Consider the following 21411-nt stretch of genomic DNA (forward strand, 5'->3'; position numbering starts at 1 on the left):
TTTTTATGCTGTTCTTTAGCCATGATCTTCTTTAGTTCTTTAAACATATTTATAATAGCTGACTTAAATTCTTTGACTACTAAGTCTGACATCTCTGCATCCTCGGTGACAGTTCTATTGCTTGCTTTTTTTCCCCGTGTTTGAACAGTGCATTCTTGTTTCTTTACATACCTAGGAATTATTGTTGAAAACTGGGCATTTTGAACAGTATAATGTAGCAGCTCTGAAAATCAGATTCCCACCCCCCCCCCCCCAGGTTTTTTGTTGCTGCTTGTAGTTGTGGTTGTTTGTTTAGGGACTTTTATAAAATAATTCTTTAAAATCGTTATCTTTGTCTAGCGTGACCACTGAATTCTCTTAGTTTTGTAGTCAGCTAATGATTGAACAGATTTCCTTGAATGTCTGGAACCAATAAGTCTCCCATGTTTTGTTTTGTTTTTTTAAAGGTTTTATTTATTTATTTGACAGAGACACAGTGAGAGAGGGAACGCAAGCAGGGGGAGTGGGAGAGGGAGAAGCAGGCTCCCACTGAGCAGGGAGCCCGATGCGGGGCTCGATTCCAGGACCCTGAGATCATGACCTGAGCCGAAGGCAGACGCTTAATGACTGAGCCACCCAGGTGCCCCAAGTCTCCCATGTTTGCCAAGGGCCTCTGTGTGTGTCTTGGGATGGCCCATCAACACTGAGGCAGGCAGTTTTACATCTCTGTCTTAACTTTTTTTCTTCCTGCTTGCACAGAGCCTCACACTCAGCCAGAAGTAAGAACTTGGGTCCCTCTCAGTTCTTTTCTGGGCATAAGTACAGTCCAGGGTATACACATAGTCCTACAAGTATATGTTGCTTCCTAAATTGCCAGAAATACATTGGAGCTTTTCAAAGCACCTGTGGACATTTCATTCTCCAATTTTTCTTTTAAAGCTTTTTGGGTAGCTTATTATTTGCCCTACCTATTACCATCCTATCAGTCAGTTGGGAAACTGATCAGTTAGGTACCAGCAAATTGTAAGGAAAAAGCTGTTTACACTGGACAGGCCAGGTCAAATAAGACAGTCTTGCAAATGGAAACAACCAGACAGGTTATATAATGATAGTTCTCTGGTAAAGAGGGTTTGCAGGGGCTCTAATCCCTCTGGTAGCTGCCAGGCTGCTGGTTTTCACTGTGAGCATGGACTCTTGGTTTGCATGCCTATCATGGTGGTAGAGATGAAGGAACAGAAATAGAGCAAGTTATAACCCTCAGAGTTTACTGGTCTTACTGAGGTTCAGCTAATTTTCTTGATTAATTTTGCCAGATTATTAATTTCCAGAGTTCTGAAAACATTGCTTCTGGCATTTTTGTCCGTTTTGCTTTTATGAAAGAGAATTTTCAGAGATTGTTACTGCCGCATTTTTGCTAATATTTCTGGTTGTTTTATCGTTTAATTCTCTTTAATTCCAGAATAATCCTAACCTGTACCCAACCCCTATTTACTTATTTTGAAATAATTTAAGACTCGCAGAAGTTATAAAAGTAATACAGAAAGTTCCCATGTACCCTTTACCCAGCTTCCCCCCAATGATTACATCTTACATAACCCTTGTACTTTTTCAAAATGAAAAAATTGGCGGGGCGCCTGGGCGGCTCAGTTGGTTAAGCATCTGCCTTCAGCTCAGGTTGTGATCTCAGGGTCCTGGGATCGAGGGTCCTGGGAAGGAGCCCCATGTGGGCTCCCTGCACAGCGGGGAATCTGCTTCTCCCTCTCCCTTTGCCCCTCCCCCTGCTTTGTGTGTGTGTGTGTGTGTGTGTGTGTGTGTGTGTGTGTGTGTGTGTGTATGCGCACATACGTGCGCACTCTCTCAACTAAAATTATTAAAAAGAAAAAATTGGCATTAATACAATGCTATTGACTAACCATAAATCTTATTAAAATGTCACCAGTTTTTTTTCCTTTCGTGTACACTACTTTGAAATTTCACCTATGAATAGATTTATGTAACCATTATCATAATCAGAATGTGAATCTGTTCTGTTACCACAAAGACATTCCCTTATTTACAACCATACCCTTCCCCCAGGGGCACCTGAGTGGCTCAGTCATTAAGCTTCTGCCTTGGGCTCAGGTCATGGTCCCAGAGTCCTGGGATGGAGCCCCACATCGGGCTCCCTGCTCAGCGGGAAGCCTGCTTCTCCCTCTCCCACTCCCCCGGCTTTTGTTCCCTCTCTCACTGTGTCTCTCTATCAAATAAATAAATAAAATCTTTAAAAAAAAAAAAAAATACCCTTCCCCCAAACCTAACACCTTGTCATTTAGCTGTGCCACCACTAGAATTTTGTCATTTTGAGACTTTTGTGTAAATGGAATCTCATGAGTTACTTATTTATATAATTATTTGTAATTATATAAATACATATTTCTTACACAGTGACCTAATGATGCTGGCTTATTTTCACCCAACATAGTACTTTTGAGATCCATCCAAATTATAGCGTGTATCAGTAGTTTGTTCTTTTTAGAGTGGGTAATGATACATCATATGGATGTACCAGAATTGCTTATCCATTTGTTTATTGAAGTTCATGGGGGTTATTTCTGGTTTGAGGTTATTACAAATAAAGCTGCTACGAACAGTCATGTACAACTTTCTTGATAGACATACATTTTCATTTCTCTGGGATAAAAATCCCAAGAGTGCAGTTGCTAAGTTACATATATTTTTTATTTTGTAAGAAACTTCCAAACCGTTTTTGCAGAAGTGGCTGTACCATTTTAAATTCCCACCTGCAGCATGTGAGATCCTTTTATTCTAAAACCTTGCTAAACTCGTTTATTAGTGCTAGGAGTTTTTTGTAGATCAAGTTCCTCCACATCCTTTCCTATGCTTGCTGTTACGAAGTTTTTAAATTTTCTTTTCACTATTCTGATAGGGGTATGGTAGCAAATCATTGAGGCTTTAATTTGCATGTCTCTAATGGCTACTGGTATTGAATATCTTTTCTTTTCTTTTTTTTTTTTTTAAAGATTTTATTTATTTATTTGACAGAGAGAGACACAGCAAGAGAGGGAACAGAAGCAGGGGGAATGGGAGAGGGAGAAGCAGGCTTCCCGTGGAGCAGGGAGCCCGATGCGGGGCTCGATCCCAGGACCTTGGGATCGTGACCTGAGCCGAAGGCAGACACTTAACGACTGAGTCACCCAGGCACCCCCTTGAAAATCTTTTCATGTGCCTGTTTGTCTCCTGGATATTTCTTTATTGAAGTGTCTGTTCATTGTTCATGTTTCTTGCTCATTTTCTGACGAGATTGTATGTTTTCTAGTATTGAGTTTACAGAGTTGTTTATGTGTTGTGAATATAATTCTTTTATCATATATATATGTTTTGGTTTGTATGTTTGTCTTAAACATCTTTAAGTGTACATTTCATTGGTGTTAAGCATATTCTCACTACTGTGCAACCATCTCCAGATCTTTTTGATCTTGCAGAACTGCAGCTCTACCCATTATTCAACCACTCCCATTTTCCCTACCCCCAGCCCCTGGGAGCTACTATTCTACTTTCTTTTTCAATGAATTTGGCTATTCTGGGTACCTCATATAAATGGAACTAACAATGTGTTCACAAATTTTTTTTTTCAATCTGCGCCTTGTCTTTTCAACCTCTTGAAATTGTCTTTAGCAAAGCAAAAGTTTTTAATTTGATAAAACCCAATTTATCATTTTTTTTTCTTTTAGATTGTGCTTTTGGTATCATGTCTAAGATCTCTTTACATAGTCCTACGGGTTTTTTGTATTTTTTATAAAACTTTTATAGTTCTACATTTTACACTCAGATTTATGACCTGTGTTGAATTCATTTTTGTGTGTGGTGTGAGGTTTGGTTTGATGTTGAATTTTTTGCCTATGGAAATCCAGTTGTTCTTGGCCTTGAACTTGAGGGGTACTGTTTTGTATTGCTTTTCCTATCCTGAATTTTTAGGATTACTAATCCGTGCTATAAGTAGGTAAGCCTTTACAGCTATTAAGTGAAATATTTTACTGGGGTGCCTGCCTGGCAGTAGAGCATGTGACTCTTGATCTCAGGGTCATGAGTTCAAGCCCCACGTTGGGTATAGAAACTACTTAAAAATAAAATTTTTTTTTTTTTTAAGATTTATTTATTTGAGGCTGTGCCTGGGTGGCTCAGTCAGTTGGGCGGCTGCCTTTGGCTCAGGTCATGATCTCAGGGTCCTGGGATGGAACCCCACGGCAGGCTCCCTGCTCAGTGGGAGTCTGCTTCTCCCTCTGGCCCATCCCCCACTCATGCTCTTGCGCACACTCTCTCTCTCTCAAATAAATAAAATCTTTATTAAAAAAAAGATTTATTAGAGAAAGTGCATGCACACGCATGGGGGTGCAGTGTGCAGGTGGGGGGAGGGGCAGAGGGAGAGAATCTTAAAGCAGACTCCCCACTGAGCACAGATTCCCGAACCAGGGCTCAATCTCACAACCCATGAGATCATGACTTGAGCCAGAACCAAGAGTCTGACACTTAACTGACTGAACCACCCACGTGCCACAAAAATAAAACCTTTAAAAATATATACATATATATACATATATATACATATATATGTTTTACTGAAAAAAAGGTTTAAGAATAATTTATAATGACATGAGTGAATACTTCCAATAAAACTAAAAAAAAAGGATATACAGTTTTTTGGGTTTTTTTTTTAAAGATTTTATTTATTTATTTGACAGAGCGAGAGAGCACAACTAGGCAGAGAGGCAGGCAGAGGGAGAGGGAGAAGCAGGCTCTCCACTGAGCAGGGAGCCCGACATGGGGCTCGATCCCAGGACTCTGGGATCATGACCTGAGCCGAAGGTAGCCGCTTAACCAACTGAGCCACCCAGGTGCCCCAGATATACAGTTTTAAAATTAAATTTGTAGCTACTTTAGATACCTAGAGTATTCTGGTAAAATACACTGGAAGGTTGTAAGACCGATGCCTCTGGGTAGAGGGCTGGGTGTGTAAAGTGGAGAAAAATTATTTTCAGTTTATTTTCTTTTGGTCTTTGCCATGTATGTGAGTTTCCTCTTCTATAAGAAATAGGTTTACGAGAAACTACAGAGTGTAAATACAATTGTGATTTTAAAAAATAATAAATTTCCTAAGACAACATATGCATTAAGGAATTCTGGGAGAAAAAAAGACACTATCACAGTGAAAATTGGTTGCCTTTTGATGACGTGACTTTGAGTGAATTCGTTAAAATGTTATTTTCTAAGTTAATTTTATTACTGCTTATAAAATTTGGTGGGGGTGGCACAAGGAAGGGATATTTTTAAAACTTAAATTTCCTTTAAAGCTTACCTTAAAGTTCAACTTCTAGAATCAAGTAGTAGAGTCTAAGTTGTGCTACACATTGTACAAAAAGACCTGGACAAACACCCGCCCTCTGAGATGTTTGCTGCATTATCTTTGCTTTTGTGTTTCAGTGCCAAGCCTAAGTCAGAGATCCACGTATCGATGGCCACTCCAGTTACTGTGTCCATGGAAACTGTGTCCAGTCAAAATAATGATCAGCCCACCATTGCAGTCCCTCCCACGGCTCAGCAGCCTCCACCGACCATCCCAACCATGATCGCAGCCACAAGCCCCCCATCACAGCCAGCTGTCGCCCTCTCAACCATTCCGGGAGCGGTCCCCGTCACTCCCCCCGTCACTACCATTGCGGCTGCCCCTCCGCCATCAGCTGCTGTAGCTGGCAGTCTCTCTTCTGTGTTGGGCCCTCCGGTACCTGAGATAAAAGTTAAAGAGGAAGTGGAACCAATGGACATCATGAGGCCGGTCTCTGGTAGGTTCATTCATGGAGTTCTCTTCATTGGCACGTGCTGCTTCCTCTTTACCCGACTCTCCTCGAGGGCCAGACTCTTGCGTGACCCTCAGTTGTGAAGCCTGACCCTTTAGTGCCCGTTGTAAATTTGCATGTCGTTCATTTTAAGAAGGGGACTGCTAGGCTCCTTTGGAAACTAAAACCATTTTTGCTGCCCTTTTAGTATCAATTTTATTTCTTACCAAAATCATAAAAGAGATTAACATTTCCCCAAGAATATCCTTAAATAAAGCTTCTGTGGTTATATTGTTTTCTATTTCTCATTTTGGTTTTGAGTCTTCTTTTTTTCTTAGTTAATATAGTTAAAGCATTCCCTGTTTTGCTTCGTTTTGGAAAAACTGGTTATTACTTTCAGTGTTACGTTATTGTTTATTCTGGTCTCTCTTTCTGATTTTTCATTGTTATTTCCTTCCTCTACTAAATTTCATTTAAGTTTCTTTTTTTTCTAGTTCTTTGTGGTATAATGTTAAGTTGTTTATTTGAACTTTTTTCTGTATTTATTATAAGCATTTAGAGTATAAAAAAAATTAAAAATAGAAAAAAGGGTCAAAATAAGATCATAGCTAAGTGCTGATTATTTACGATTTATTCCCTGCCAAGTTTTGTTGCCCTGTTACACAGTGAAGCAAGATTTATGTTGTTGAAACTTCATAAACTTACATGTGATTAGTAAAATCGTAAAACTCCTCACTGCTTTCTTTCCCTCCTCTCCTCAATTCTAAACTTCCAGTGTGTAAAATGCAGGTCGCTTTGGAGGTTTTCTTTTTGTTTGTTTATATGTTAGTAATTTATTGAGAAATGTTCCTTCCCCTGACTACAAAAATAGCATTTAATGAACAAAATTTATGAAATACAGATAAGGCCAAAGTGGAAGGCAAGTCATTTTAGCCGGCACTGCCCTCTTACCATACCCCGTGCTGTTTGTTCAGTAAGAGGTGTGGTGGTGCTGTGTCTGCAGTTGTTAAACCTGCTGTTTGTTTTCATTCATTATGCCCTGAAATATTCTTCTATCTTACCCATATTTAGCCTCAGCACTTCGTTGAAAGACACCACGGATAACCCAGGAGGGGAAATGAAATGTTTTCAATTTTACTGTTCTTCTCTCTTGATTTCAATAGCCTCTTAACCTCTCTGTGCTAGGAAGTTGTCAGTAATCACACCTTAAACTGTAGGCTCTACGCCAGGTATTGATGATACAGCCTTATACAAAACAAGTACATCTCCATCATCTTGCAGCTTACATTTTACCAAGGGAGAGAAACCGCCAAATAAAGCAGTGACAAAATACAGGTATACCTCAGGGAGATTGTGGGTTCATTTCCAGATCACCACAATAAAGCAAGTATTGCAATAAAGTGAATATCACAATAAAGCAAGTCAAATGAATTTGTTGATGTCCCAGTACATAAAAAAGTTATGTTTACACAATACTGCAGTCCACTGAGTGTACAATAGCATTATGTCTTTAAAAACAATGTACATACTTTACTGAAAAAAGTTTATTGCTAAAAATTGCTAACCATCATCTGAGCTTTCAGTGAGTCATAATCACTGATCACAACCACCATAACAAGTATAATAATAATGAAAAAATGTGAAATAGTGAGAGAATTACCAAAATGTGATACAGAGACATGAAATGAGAAAATGCTATTGGGAAAATGGTGCTGATAGACTTGTTTAACACAGGGTGGCTACGAACCTCCAGTTTTTGAAAAATGCAATATCTGCGAGGTGCAGTGAAGCGAAGCACAATCAAGTGAGGTATGGCTCTATAAGGGAAAGTTAGGGCTGGGGCTGTGATTTTAAGAAGAGCTTTAAAGGGAGGGCCTCACTGAGGAAGTGATCTTTGAATAGAGACATTAAAAAAGATGAAGTGCTAGTCATTAGGATATCTGGAACAAGAACATTCCAGGCCTCAGGAGCATGCCTAGTATGCTCAGAATAGCAAAGACAGTTCAGGTAGACAGTCCAGGGATGTGGACTTCATAAAATCATTAGGGATCCAGGCTCCTACCACCCCTAGTTTGACCCTCATGCTTTTGATTCAGGATAGCTGCTAGAACTCTAGCTATCATATCTGAGTTCCAGGGTGACAAGACAAGGAACAGAAGGTCACACCTTCTTTTAAGGTAACTTAGTAAAAGTGCCACAACACACTTCCGTTTTCATATGGCCGCACCTATCTGTAAAGGAGGCAGGTAAATAGAGTCTTTCAGCTGAATGGCAGTGTGTCCATCTCCAAATGTGAGGGTCCTCATTCTAAGGATGGTGAAGTTGTGGTATCTTAGAAAGCAGTTGGCACCCTCTGCCCTAAGTAGAGTGCTTAGCACAGTGCCAGGCACATAGGAAGACTCAGTAAGTGGTAGTTCTCTTTTCTGTCTTCTTAACCATTCTCATTGGTTGGAAATCAAGTGAAGCTTTCCATTATTTTGGGATTCTCATACATGTATGTACTCTTTTTCCTATGACAGCAGTTCCTCCCCTGGCTACCAGCACTGTGTCTCCATCTCTTGCGTTGCTGGCTAACAACCTGTCCATGCCTACAAGTGACCTACCACCTGGTGCCTCCCCAAGGAAGAAGCCTCGAAAGCAACAGCACGTGATTTCAACAGAAGAAGGGGATATGATGGAGACAAACAGCACTGATGATGAGAAGTCCACGGCCAAGAGTCTTTTGGTCAAGGCTGAGAAACGCAAGTCTCCACCCAAGGAGTATATTGGTAATGGTCACTTGGGCTAGCTATTATCGTGTGAGGCTTTCCCACTTAAGTCAGGAGTCTATCGCTGAGGCTGTTTACATAATTGGGTTTCACTTAGGGATCACTTCTTGGAGTTATACTGGGAGGATTCTTGACAATATATGATAAGTTATTTAGTATCTTCTTTTCTTTTCTTCTGAATAGATGAAGAAGGTGTGAGGTATGTCCCAGTGCGTCCAAGACCTCCCATTACTTTGCTCCGTCACTATCGGAACCCCTGGAAGGCTGCTTACCACCACTTTCAGCGGTACAGTGATGTCCGGGTTAAAGGTTAGTTGCATGAAATTGGTCTTTCATTTGACTATAATCACAGTAGAATAGGAAGCTAGAATTATAATTTTCTAGTTTCCAAAAACCCAAGTGGTGACAGGATGACCTCTTTAGCACCCAGGGTAGTTGTGGAAGAGCTGTGCTAGATTATTATTTGACATAGTCCACACTGGTCCCGAGGATGTCAGATGTACATACATTGTAAGCCCCAGGAAGTTTATTTTCGAAAAGACCTTTTGTTTCACATATGTGAAGCTCTTGAAATAGTCCAGGGCAAACACTCAGTAAATGGTTTTGTTGTTGTGCTTGAGAATTAAATTTTTTTTTTTTTAAGATTTTATTTATTTATTTGACAGAGAGACACAGCGAGAGAGGGAACACAAGCAAGGGAAGTGGGAGAGGGAGAAGCAGGCTTCCTGCACAGCAGGGAGCCTGATGCGGAGCTCGATCCCAGGACCCTGGGATCATGACCTGAGCCAAAGGCAGACGCTTAACGACTGAGCAGCCCAGGCTCCCCAGAGAATTACATTTTAATAAACCCACATATAGTAAAAATAGCTGATCGTCCTTTGCAAATATCTACAAATATTTCTACTGATAGGCTTTAAGCATCATTAATCTCAAATGTAATTGCACAGAGAAGTGTAAGTTTTCAGAGAATTGGTCACATTCCCCACTCCCTCGCATAAATTCTACTTGGAAATTTCTCTGAGGGTTTCCTTGAAGCCTCAAGATGACTCAGAGTTGGATGGCATTGTCTAATGTCTGCAAGGGGGAGTGAGGGTTCTGACAATTTAGTCTCTGAATGGAAGTACCAAGGTGGCTGCCCTTGCAGCAGTTCTTCCTCATGAAATACCTTGAGCTCTGAAAACAAGCTAGATTTCCAAAGGTCAGGGAGTGGTGGCCTTTAATGGAAGAAGGACATGGGCTACTAAACGTCTCTTCACATCACAAGAATTCCATATCATACCGGGAAAGTGTTTTAAAGTATTGCCTGGTAACATTTTAAGCCATTCTGAAAGATTGTTACGGCTTTCTGGGACTCACTCTTCAAAAACTATCTCAGGAAAGGTAATATGACAGCTGAAAGTATTGATACAAATAGGCTCTTGACTATTAGACTTTATTATTTTTTTGTTAAAGATTTTATTTATTTGACAGAGGGAGACACAGCGAGAGAGAGGGAACACAAGCAGGGGGAGGGAGAGGGAGAAGCAGGCTTCCCGTGGAGCAGGGAGCCCGATGCAGGGCTGGATCCCAGGACCCTGGGATCATGACCTAAGCTGAAGGCAGACGTTTAACGACTGAGCCACCCAAGTGCCCCGACTATTAAACTTTATTGATCTGCTTTGCCCAAGCTTTAAAATCATGTTCATATAAATCAAGATGGAATAGTAAAAATTGGTTAGGTAATTTCATAAGAAGGAAAGAAAAGAGAAACGGAAGAACAAAAAATACAGGAAATAAACAGAAAGCAGATAATAATATGGCAGACTTAGCTTTACATATCAGTAATTACCTTAAATAGTCTGAACATACCAATTAAAACGCCAGTTGGCAGAGTGGATCCACAAAATGATCCAGCTCCATTCTGTCTTTAAGAAACCCACTTCAGATTCAGTGACAAGTAGATTGACAGTAACAGGATGGAAATGATACATAGAATGCAAAAATAAAGCAAGAGTGGCTGTGTTAATGTCAAATCAGGTAGACTTCAGAGGAGAGAAAATTACTAGAGACAAAGAAGGACATACTAATAAAGTACTGAACAGAAATGAAGAGCTTCAGAATATATGAAGCAAGAATAGGACAGCTAAAAGGAGAAGTAGGCAAATGAGCAGTGGTAGTTAGAACTTCAACACCCTGCTCTCAGCAACTAGTAAAACTACTTGACAAAAAATCAGCAAGGACTACACACCACCACATCTAACAGACCTTTAATACACTCCCAACAGCAGCAGAATACACGTTGTATCAGGTGCCTACAAAACAAAGATAAATCATATCCTGGATCATAAAATATAAACTTCAACAAATTTAAAAGAATTGAAATCATACAGGGTATCTTCATTGACCAGAATGGAATCAAACTAAAAACCAGTAAGAGAAAGATAACAGAAAAATTCCTTGAACACACAAACTGCCAAAACTCAACCAGAAGCAAATAGACAATCTGGTTAGTCATAACCAATGAATAAGTTGTACCCATAGTTTTGAAGCTTCCAAACAGAAATCTCTATTTTCAGATACTTTAACTGGGAAATTCCACTAAACTTTTAAAGAGGAATCAACACCAGTTTCTATAATCTCTTCTAAAATATAGGAGGAAGCATTTCCATATTAATTTTATGAAGCCAGTATTTTCCTGACACAAAAATCAGACAAGGAGAGTACAAATATAGAAAACTAATTATCAGTATTCTTCATGAATATAGATGCAAAAATCTTTTAACAAAATGTTAGTAAATTAAATACAGCAACATATAAATAGCATTTTATACCTTGATTGAGTGGGGTTTGTGCCAGTTATGCAAGGCTGGGTCACCATTTGAAAATCAGTGATTCACCATTATTAACAAGCTGTATTAATTTCCTAGGGCTGCCATAACAGAGTACCACAAACTCAATGGTCTAAAATTACACATTTATTCTCTCAGAGTTCCGGAGGCTAGACATCCAAAATCAAGGTGTTAGCAGAATCATGCGCTCTCTGAGGGCTGTAGAAGAGAATCCTTCCTTGCCTCATTTTAGCTTCTGCTGGTTGCCAGCAATCCTTAGTATTATTTGTCTTGTCACTACATCATTCCAGTTTCTGCCTCTATCTTCAGATAGCGTTCTTTTCTGTGTCTCATCTCTTTCTCTGTCTCTTTACAAGGACATCTGTCATTCATTTAGGGCCTCCTCTAATTCAGTATGACTTCTTCTTGACTCGATTACATTTGCAAAGGCCCTTTTCCCAAATAAGGTCACCTCTATAGGTACAAGGGTTAGGACTTCAGCATGTCTTTTGAGGGGACACAGTTCAACCCATAGCAAAAGCTAAAGAAGAAAAATAAACATAATCATATCAACTGATGCAGAAAAATTATTTGACAAAATTCAATACTTTTTCATAATCTCTCAAAAACAGGGAAAGAAGACTTCCTTAACTTGATAAAAAGTCTGCAGCACACCTACAACTAACATTATACTTAACAGTGAAAGACCGAATGCTTTCTACCTGAGATTAGCCAAAAGACTAGGCTGTCCTCTGATCTCTCTCTCACTACTCTTACTCAGCGTTAGTACTGGAAGTTCTAGACACCACGTTAAGTCAAGAAAGAGATAAAGGACTATATGGGTTGGGAAGGAATAAATAAAACTGTCTCTATTTGCAGATGACATCACTGTCTACATACAAATCTCCAGGATTCCACAAAAAAAAAAAAAAAAAAAAACTCCTGGAACTAATAAATGAGTTCAGCAAGGTCACAGGATACAATGTCAGCACACAAAAATCAATTTTAATTTTAGATATTTGGGATGAACTTGTGCAAACTGATACTGAAAACATAATGGCATTTGCAGTTGATCCTCCAGAAATGACCTATTTAGGTATAAATCTAGCAAAACATTACAGGATGTGTTTGCTATAAACTACAAAATGCTGATAAAAGAGATCTGAATAAATGAAGAGACATGCAATGTTCAAGGATTTGAAACTCAACATAAAGATGTAAGTTTTCCCTAGATTGATCAATAGGTTTAATACAGTTCTACCAGACTCACAGAAAGGTTTTTGTAGACATAGTAAATCTTATTCTAAACTTTATATAGAAAGTAGAATAGTTAAAATAACCTTGAAAAACAAGAGAAATCATTTTTTCTGATATTAAAGCATAGTTTATCTACAGTAGTTTAAACAGGGTGGTATTTGCAGAGGGATTTACATATAAATGACTGGAGTGGAATGGAAAATGCAGAAATAGACCCAGACAAATATGCTCAACTGATTTTTGACCCAATGAAAAAAAAATTCAGTGGAGGAAGGAGAGTCTTATTTTCAACAAATGGTGCTGGATATCCATAAGTTTAAAAAAAAGAGAGCCAAAGACCCTAACTTAATCCTCACACCTTATACAGAAGTTAACTTAAAATGGATAATAGAGGGGTGCCTGGGTGGCTCAGTCGTTAAGCGTCTGCCTTCAGCTCAGGTCATGATCCCAGGGTCCCGGGATCGAGCCCCACATCGGGTTCCCTGCTTGGCGGGAAGCCTGCTTCTCTCTCTCCCACTCCCCCCCTGCTTGTGTTCCTGCTCTCGCTATCTCTCTCTGTCAAATAAATAATAAAATCTTTAAAACAGATAATAGATTTAAATATGAAATGTAAAACTACTAAACTTTTAGAAGAAAACCTAAGATAAAGTCTTCACGACCTAGGGCATGGTGAACAGTTCCTAGACATGACACCAAAAACACTGTCCACAAAAGGAAAGGAAAATAAACTGGACTTAATAAAAACTTTTTATCTCTGAAAGATCCTGTTAGGAAGATGGAAAGACAAACTATAGACTGGGAGAAAGTATTACCAAACCACATATCTCATAAAGGGCTCATATCTAGAATATATGTATTAGGAACTTTCAATACTTAACAGTAAATAAAAACAATAATCCAATTAGAAAATGGACAAAAAGGCATGAAAAGACATTTCACCAAAGAGGATAACTTGGATGACATGCACAAGATGTTCAAGGGAATAGAAATTTCCAGGCCTTAAGTGTGGTCTGCACATAGACTTTCTTACAGAGTTTAATTTGGTGGGTGAAGGAGTAACTTTATAATGGATATACCTGACAAAACACCACCTCAGCCAGGTGTTCAAGGTCAATATGAATAGTGAAAGATCATGTTTAATAGTATACCCTTCTGTTCAAACTTAAGCAACTGTCAGTATATACTGCTATGTGTGTAAGGTGTTTTATATATAAACCTGATAATAACTACAAATCAAGAACTGGTAATAGATACGCAATAAATAAAGAGAAAGTAATCCAAGTATATCACTAAAGAAAGCCAGCGAACCATGAGAGAAGAGAGCAAGAGAAGAAAGGAACAGAGAAAAACCACAAAAACAACCATAAAACAAGTAACAGCGGGTACCTGGGTGGCTCAGTCGGCTGAGTGTGAAACTCTTGATTTTGGCTCAGGTCATGATCTCAGGGTCATGAGATCAAGCCTTCGTGCGATTCTTCCTCTTCCTCTGCCCCTCCTTTCCCACCACCCTCCTCGTGTGCATGCTTTCACTCTCTGGGAAAAAAAATAAGCTAACAAAATGGCAAATTGATACCTATCAGTAATTACTTTGAATGTAAATGGACTAAACATTCCAACCAAAAGACATAGGATAACAGAATGGATAAAAAAGCAAAACCTAGGGATGCCTGGGTGGCTCAGTTGGTTAAGCATATGCCTTTGGCTCAGATCATGATCCCAGCGTCCTGGGATCAAGTCCCACATCGGGCTCCTTGCTCAGCCAGAAGCCTGCTTCTCCCTCTCCCTCTGCTGCTCCCCCTGCTTGTGCGCGCTCTCTCTCTCTCTCTCTGACAAATAAATAAACAAAATCTTTATAAAAAAAAAAAAAGCAAGACCTATCTGTATGCTGCCTACAAGAGACTCATTTCAAACCTAAAGACACATGTAGATGGAAGGTGAAGGGATGGAAAGGCATTTATCATGCAAATGGAAGTGAAAAGAAAGCCAGAGTAGCAATATTTATATCAGACAAAATAGACTTTAAAACTAAGACTGTAACAAAGAGACAAAGAAGGACACTATATAATCATAAAGGGAGCAACCCAACAAGAAGATGTAACAATTGTAAATATTTATGCACCCTACATGGGAGCATGCAAATACATAAAGCAGCTAATAACAAACAAAAGAAATAGTCAATAGTAATACAATAATAGTAGAGGACTTTAATACCCCACTTACATCAATGGATAAATCATCCAAACAGAAAATCAACAAGGAAACAGTGGCTTTGAATGACACAGTGGACCAAATGTATCTAACGGATATATTCAGAACATTCTATCCCAAAACAGCAGAATTCACATTCTTTTCAAGTGCACATGGAACATTCTCCAGAATAGATCACCTGTTAGGTCACAAAACAAGTCTTAATAAATTAAAAAAGATTGAAGTCATACCATGCATTTTTTCTTATTTTTTTTTTTATCAAGAACAATATTTATTAAGACCATTGTTAGGAAAAGGTTACAGACTTTTAAAAATATACCTGAATCTACTATGAGGACCAAGTGCTAGAGAATAAGCACCAAAGCATAACAGCGTATAATGTTCTAACGTGTATGTGAAATAACTTTTCATTTGTCTCATTAAATCCATCTTTTCTTCAATTTAGTCAAAAGTTATAGCAAAATATGATATTTGTCATATGAATGGTTCATAAAATGCAAGTGGCTGTGCTTCTGATTTTTGTTCATGTCACCTTCTAGACACATTACATAATAGCTAGGTATCCTGGTTTTGCTCCCTAAGAGGCCACCAGCTGATGGTTCCAATTTTATAAGAAAAAGAAACATGGAAACTTTGTCCTTATAACTAGTCTTGTCATTAATAGAACTGCTCAATTGGCTACGGGAAAACAGCCATGCATCTTTTCTGACTACAGTGCTATGAAACTAGAAATCAACCACATGAAAAAATCTGGAAAAAACACAAATACATGGACATTCAATAACATGCTAGTAAACAATGAATGGGTCAACCAAGAAATCAAAGAGGAAATCAAAAAATACATGGAGACAACTGAAAAAACACAGTGACCCAAAATCTTTGGGATGCATCAAAAGGTATTCTAAGAGGGAAGCTTGTAACAATACAGGCCAACCTCAAGAAGCAAGAAAAATCTGAAGTAAACAACCTAACACAAACCCCAAACCAGTACAAGGAAGGAAATAAAGATTAGAGCAGAAATAAATGAGATAGAGGGGTGCCTGGGTGGCTCAGTCAGTTAAGCGTCTGCCTTCAGCTCAGGTCATGATCCCAGGGTCCTAGGATCGAGTCCCGCATCGGAACCTGCTTCTCCCTCTGCCCCTCCCCCCTGCTCATGCTCTTGCTTGCTCTCTCTCTCTCTCTCTCAAATGAATAAATAAATCTTTAAAAAAAAAAAAAAGAAATGAGATAGAAACTTAATAGAACAAATCGATGAAACGAGGAGCTTGTTCTTTGAAAACATCAACAAAATTCATAAACCTTTAACCAGACTCATCAAAAGAAAAAGAGAAGACTCAAACAGAAATGAAACAGGAGAAAGAACAACTGACACCACAGAAATAAAAAGGAATACAAGAGAATATTATGAAAAATATGCCAACAAATTGGACAACCTAGAAGAAATGGATAAATTCCTAGAAACATAACTTCCCAATACTGAATCAGGAAGAAATAGAAAATTTGAGCAGACCAATTACCAGCAATGAAATTGAATCAGTAATCAGAAAACTTCCGTCAAACAAAAGTCTAGGACCAGACAGCTCCACAGGTGAATTTAAAGAAGAGTTCATACCTATTCTTCTCAAACTATTCCAAAAATAGAAGAGGAAGGAAAGCTTCCAAATTCATTCTGAGGCCAGCATTACGCTGATACTAAAACAAGATAAAGACACCACAAAAAAAGAACTACAGGCCAATATCTCTGATGAACATAGAGGCAAAAATCCTTGACGAAATATTAACAAACAATCCAACAATATGTTTAAAAAAATCATTTGCCACAATCAAATGGGATTTATTCCTGGGATGCAAGGGTGGTTCAGTATTCACAAATCAATCAACATAATACATCACATCAACAAGAGAAAGGAAAAAAGCCATACAATCATTTCAGTAGGTGCAGAAAAAACATTTGACAAAGTACAACATCATTCATGATAAAAAAAAACTTTAAACAATATAGGTTTGGAGGAAACATACCTCAGTATAATAAAGGCCATATCTGAAAAACCCACAGCTAATATCATACTCAATGGTAAAAAACTGGGAACTTTTCCGTAAAGATCAGGAATAAGACAAGGATGTCCACTTTCACCACTTTTATTCAACATAATACTGGAAGTCCTAGCCACAGCAGTCAGACATGAAAAAGAAATAAAAGGCATCCAAATTGGGAAGGAAGAAGGAAAACTTTCACTATTTGTAGATGATATGATACTATATATAGAAAACCTGAAAGAGTCCACTAAAAACTACTAGAACTGATAAATGAATGCAATTCAGTGAGGTTGCAGGATACAAAATCAATATACAGAAATCTGTTGTGTTTCTATATACTTATTAATGAAATAGCAGAAAGAGAAATTAAGAAAACAGTCCCTTTTACAAGTACACCAAAAATAGTAAGATACCTAGGAATAAACTTAACCAAGGAGATGAAAGACCTATGCTCTGAAAACCATAAAATATTGATGAAAGAAATTGAATATGACACAAATGGAAAGATACTACGTGCTCATGGATTGGAAGAACAAATATTGTTAAAATGTCATTACTACCCAGGGCAATCTACAGATTTCATGTAATCCCTTTCAAAATGCCAACAGCATTTTTCACACAACTAGAATGAATAATCCTAAAATTTGTTCAGAACCACAAATAACCCTGAATAGCCATTGCAATCTTGAAAAAGAAAAACTAGAGGTGTCACAATGTCACAATTCCAAATTTCAAGATACAGTACAAAACTGTAGTAATCAAAACGGTATGGTACTGTCACAAAAACAGACACAGATCATTGGAACAGAATAGAGAGCCCATACATAAACACGATTATATGGTCACTTAATCTTTGACAAAAGGAGGCAAGAATATGCATTGGGAAAAAGTCCCTTCAACAAATGGTATTGGGAAAACTGGACAGCAACATGCAAAAGAACGAAACTGGACCACATTCTTAGACCATACACAAAAGTAAACTCAAAATGAATTAAGGACCTAAATATGAGACCTGAGACCATAAAAATCCCAGAGGAGAACAGGCGGTAATTTCTCCGACATCAGCTGCAGCCACATTTTTCTATTTATGTCTCCTAAGGCGAGGGACACAAAAGCAAAAATAAGCTATTGGGACTTCATCAGTATAAAAATTTCTGCACAGCAAAGGAAACAATCAACAAAACTAAAAGCCTACTGAACGGTAGGAGATATTTGCAAATGACCTGTCTGATAAAGGGTTAGTATCCAAAATACATAAAGAACTTCCATAACTTGGGCGCCTGGGAGGCTCAGTCAGTTAAGCATCTGCCTTTGGCTCAGGTCATGATCCCAGGTTCCTGGGATAGAGCTCCGCATCGGGCTCCCTGCTCAACAGGGAGCCTGCTTCTCCCTCTCCCTCCTGCTCTGCCTACTTGTGCTCTCTCTCTTTCTGTCAAATAAATAAATCTTAAAAAAAAAAAAAAAAAAGAACTTCTCAAACTCAACACCAGAAAACCCCAAAATCCAATTTAAAAATGGGCAGAAGACATGAAGAGGCATTTCTCAAAAGAAGACATCCAGATGGTCAACAGACACATGAAAAAATGCTCAGCATCACTCCTCAGGGAAATGCAAACCAAAACCACAATGAGATAGCACCTCACACCTGTCAGAATGGCTGAAATCAAAAACACAAGAAACGACAGGTGTTGGCAAGGATGTGAAGAAAAAAGAACTCTCACACACTATTGATAGAAATGCAAACTGGTGCAGCCATTGTGAAAAACAGTATGGAGGCTCCTTAAAATATTAAAAATGGAATGACCATATGATCTAGTAATTCCACGACTGGGTATTTACCCAAAGAATTTGAAAACACTAATTTGAGAAGCTGTATGCACCCCTTTGTTTATTTCAGTGTTATTTACAATAGCCAAACTATGGAAGCAACGCAAGGGTCCATTGGCAGGTGAATGGATAAAGAAGATGTGATATATATACACAAGGGAATATTACTCAGCCATAAAAATGAATGAAAGTCTTGCCATTTGCAACAACCTGGATGGATCTAGAGGGTATAACGCTAAGTGAAATAAGTCAGAGAAAGACAAATACCATATGATTTCACTCATGTGGAGTTATAAAAACAAGGAAAAAAGGGGGACAAACCAAGAAATAGACTCTTAACTATAGTTAGAGAATGAACTGATGAAACTGATAGTTACCAGAGGGGAGGTGGGTGGGGGCCAGAGGTGAAATAGGTGAACAAGATTAAGAGTGCACTTGTTATGATGAGCACTGAGTAATGTATAGAGTTGTTGAATCACTATATCATACACCTGAAACTAATATGTACACTGGAATTTTTTTAAAAAATAGTATATACCCACTTTGGCACTTTCCCTCTGTGTCTCCTCTCATAACTACACTCTAATCCTGAGAGAAACATCAGGCAAATCCAAATAGAATGGCAGCCTGCAAAATTACTTGACCAGTAGTCTTCAAAACTGTCAAGGTCATCAGAAGCAAGGACCATCTGAGAAACCATCAAGCCAAGAGTTGTCGGAGGAGACATAACAAGTAAAATGTACTGTATTTATTTTCGTTGGGTCCTGGACCATAAAATTTATTTTTTAGAAAATGTTCAACATCACTAGCCATTAAAGAAATTGAAATTGAGGTGTCACTACACACCTATCAAAACAGCTGAAACAAAAATACTGATAATGCTAAATGCTGGTGAGGATGCAGAGAAACTAGATTTCTTGTACATTCCTTTAAGCACTTTGAACCTGTAGTCACACTGCCTTCTGGCCTCCCTCATTTCTCCTTAAAAGTCAACTGTTGATTCTCTGAGATGGTTGCATTTCTCATACTTGGAGTTCCTGGACTTTCTTGGATATTTGGGTTATTGTTTTTCAGTAAATTGGGGACATAGCCATGTTTTTTCTTTGAGTATTTCTTTCTCTCTTCTTCTGGTACTCCCATTACCTGTGTGTTGAGGCTTTTAATAGTGTCTCACATTTCTCTGAGGCCCTGCTTATTTTTCTCATTCTTTTTACTCTGTTCTTCAGCCTGCATAATCTCTATCAGTCTGTCTTCAACTTGACTAATTCTCTTTTGTACCAGTTCCCGTCTACTGTTGTGTTCCTCTAAGTGAATTTTTTATAAGTATTTTATTTTACTTTTTAACTCCAGAATTTCCATTTGGTTCCTTTCTTTTTATAATTTCTGTCTCTTTATTGATTTCTCTACTTAACTTGACATGATCATCATACCTTCCTTCTTCACTCCTACATCCCTTCCATTCAGTGTATTTCTTTATAATGGCTGCTTTGAAATCTTTTTCTGGTAAATTTGACATCTGGTTGCTCTTTCTGTTGCCTGCTTTCTTCCCCCCATGTATGGGTCACACTTCTTTATTTCTTTGCATGCCTCATAATTTTTTGTTGGAAACTAGACATTCTAGATAACTCTGGATACTAGTCTTTCCACACCCCACCCCAGGCTTGTTATTGTTATTTGCTTGTTTATTTGTGTAGTGACTGGTTAGATTATTTTAGTGAAGTCTCATCACCACCACCACCAGGAGTGTTGAGCCTTTGATGTTGTTCCTTAGGGAGGCATAGCTCCAGGTATGCCGGCAGTCATCCTGGGATGACTGTGGCACTGGGAGAGCTCTCACCCGCTCTTTTCCTGACCACACCCAGCTAATTAGCCCTGCTAATTGCGTGCTGTTTGCTGTACCAGAACACAGTACCGGAATGTGCTCTGGAACACAAATTACATTCCTCTGCAAACTATTCCAGTCAAATCATAGCTCCTTTCAGAGTAGTTACTGAAGTCATTGTTTGATATTTGTTCTGCCCCCAAGAGGACTCCTCTCAGCCATCATACTCTTTGTTCTCTCCTACAAACTAGTCAGCCCACAGTCTAGGCTGTATCTTCTTTTTTTTTTTTTTAAAGATTTTATTTATTTATTTGAGAGAGAGAAAGAGAGAGAGCACATGAGAGGGGGGAGGGTCAGAGGGAGAAGCAGACTCCCCGCTGAGCAGGGAGCCCGATGCGGGACTCGATCCGGGGACTCCAGGATCATGACCTGAGCCGAAGGCAGTCGCTTAACCAACTGAGCCACCCAGGCGCCCGGCTGTATCTTCATTTGATCTGCAAATCTCCCAATTGCCTTTCACTACAACCTCCACTGTTCCTTAGGAGCACCTTTAGGTTTCAGCTTCATAGTCTGTGGCAAATGGAGTCAGTTCCTTTAGGAAAGGATTAGAAGCTACCTGTTATATGGGCTGTTTCTCCCCCAGGCAGAATCTCTGAGCTAGCCTCTGGAGGTGGGGTGAGGACAATGGCAGCCTTCTCTCTAAGTAACACCCTACTCTAGGATGTGAGCATCAAGTGGAGGGGAAGAGGAGTGAGCAGCATGGGGTCCTCTTGGCTTGCCTCTCCTAGCATAAAACCACCACTTCACAAAGTTTCACAGTGTTCTCCGCACACCTTGCCCTAAGGTACAGTCTCCATTCTAGACTAGGGATCGAA

The 21411-nt window shown here is 38.9% G+C and overlaps 1 protein-coding gene across 12 annotated transcripts in view; it reads left to right on the forward strand.

The window, feature by feature from the left end:
* The window catches only part of SAP130 (Sin3A associated protein 130), an 83298-nt gene that overhangs the window by 56336 nt on the left and 5551 nt on the right, over window positions 1-21411 (forward strand). For 10 of the 12 annotated variants that reach the window (XR_013447063.1, XR_013447064.1, XR_013447062.1 and 7 more), the window contains 3 exons: window positions 5458-5816; window positions 8330-8578; window positions 8762-8887. Coding sequence is in view for 8 of the 12 variants with exons in the window: in XM_078070633.1 (XP_077926759.1) it covers window positions 5458-5816; window positions 8330-8578; window positions 8762-8887 (734 nt within the window). In the remaining 4 variants the exon portion in view is untranslated. Of the gene's footprint in view, window positions 1-5457; window positions 5817-8329; window positions 8579-8761; window positions 8888-19309; window positions 19454-21411 lie in introns of all 12 variants that reach the window. The other 2 variants (XR_013447065.1, XM_078070632.1) reach the window with 2 other exon arrangements.

Source organism: Halichoerus grypus, chromosome 4, assembly GCF_964656455.1.
Source record: "Halichoerus grypus chromosome 4, mHalGry1.hap1.1, whole genome shotgun sequence".
In the NCBI taxonomy this organism is placed as follows: Eukaryota; Metazoa; Chordata; class Mammalia; order Carnivora; family Phocidae; genus Halichoerus; species Halichoerus grypus.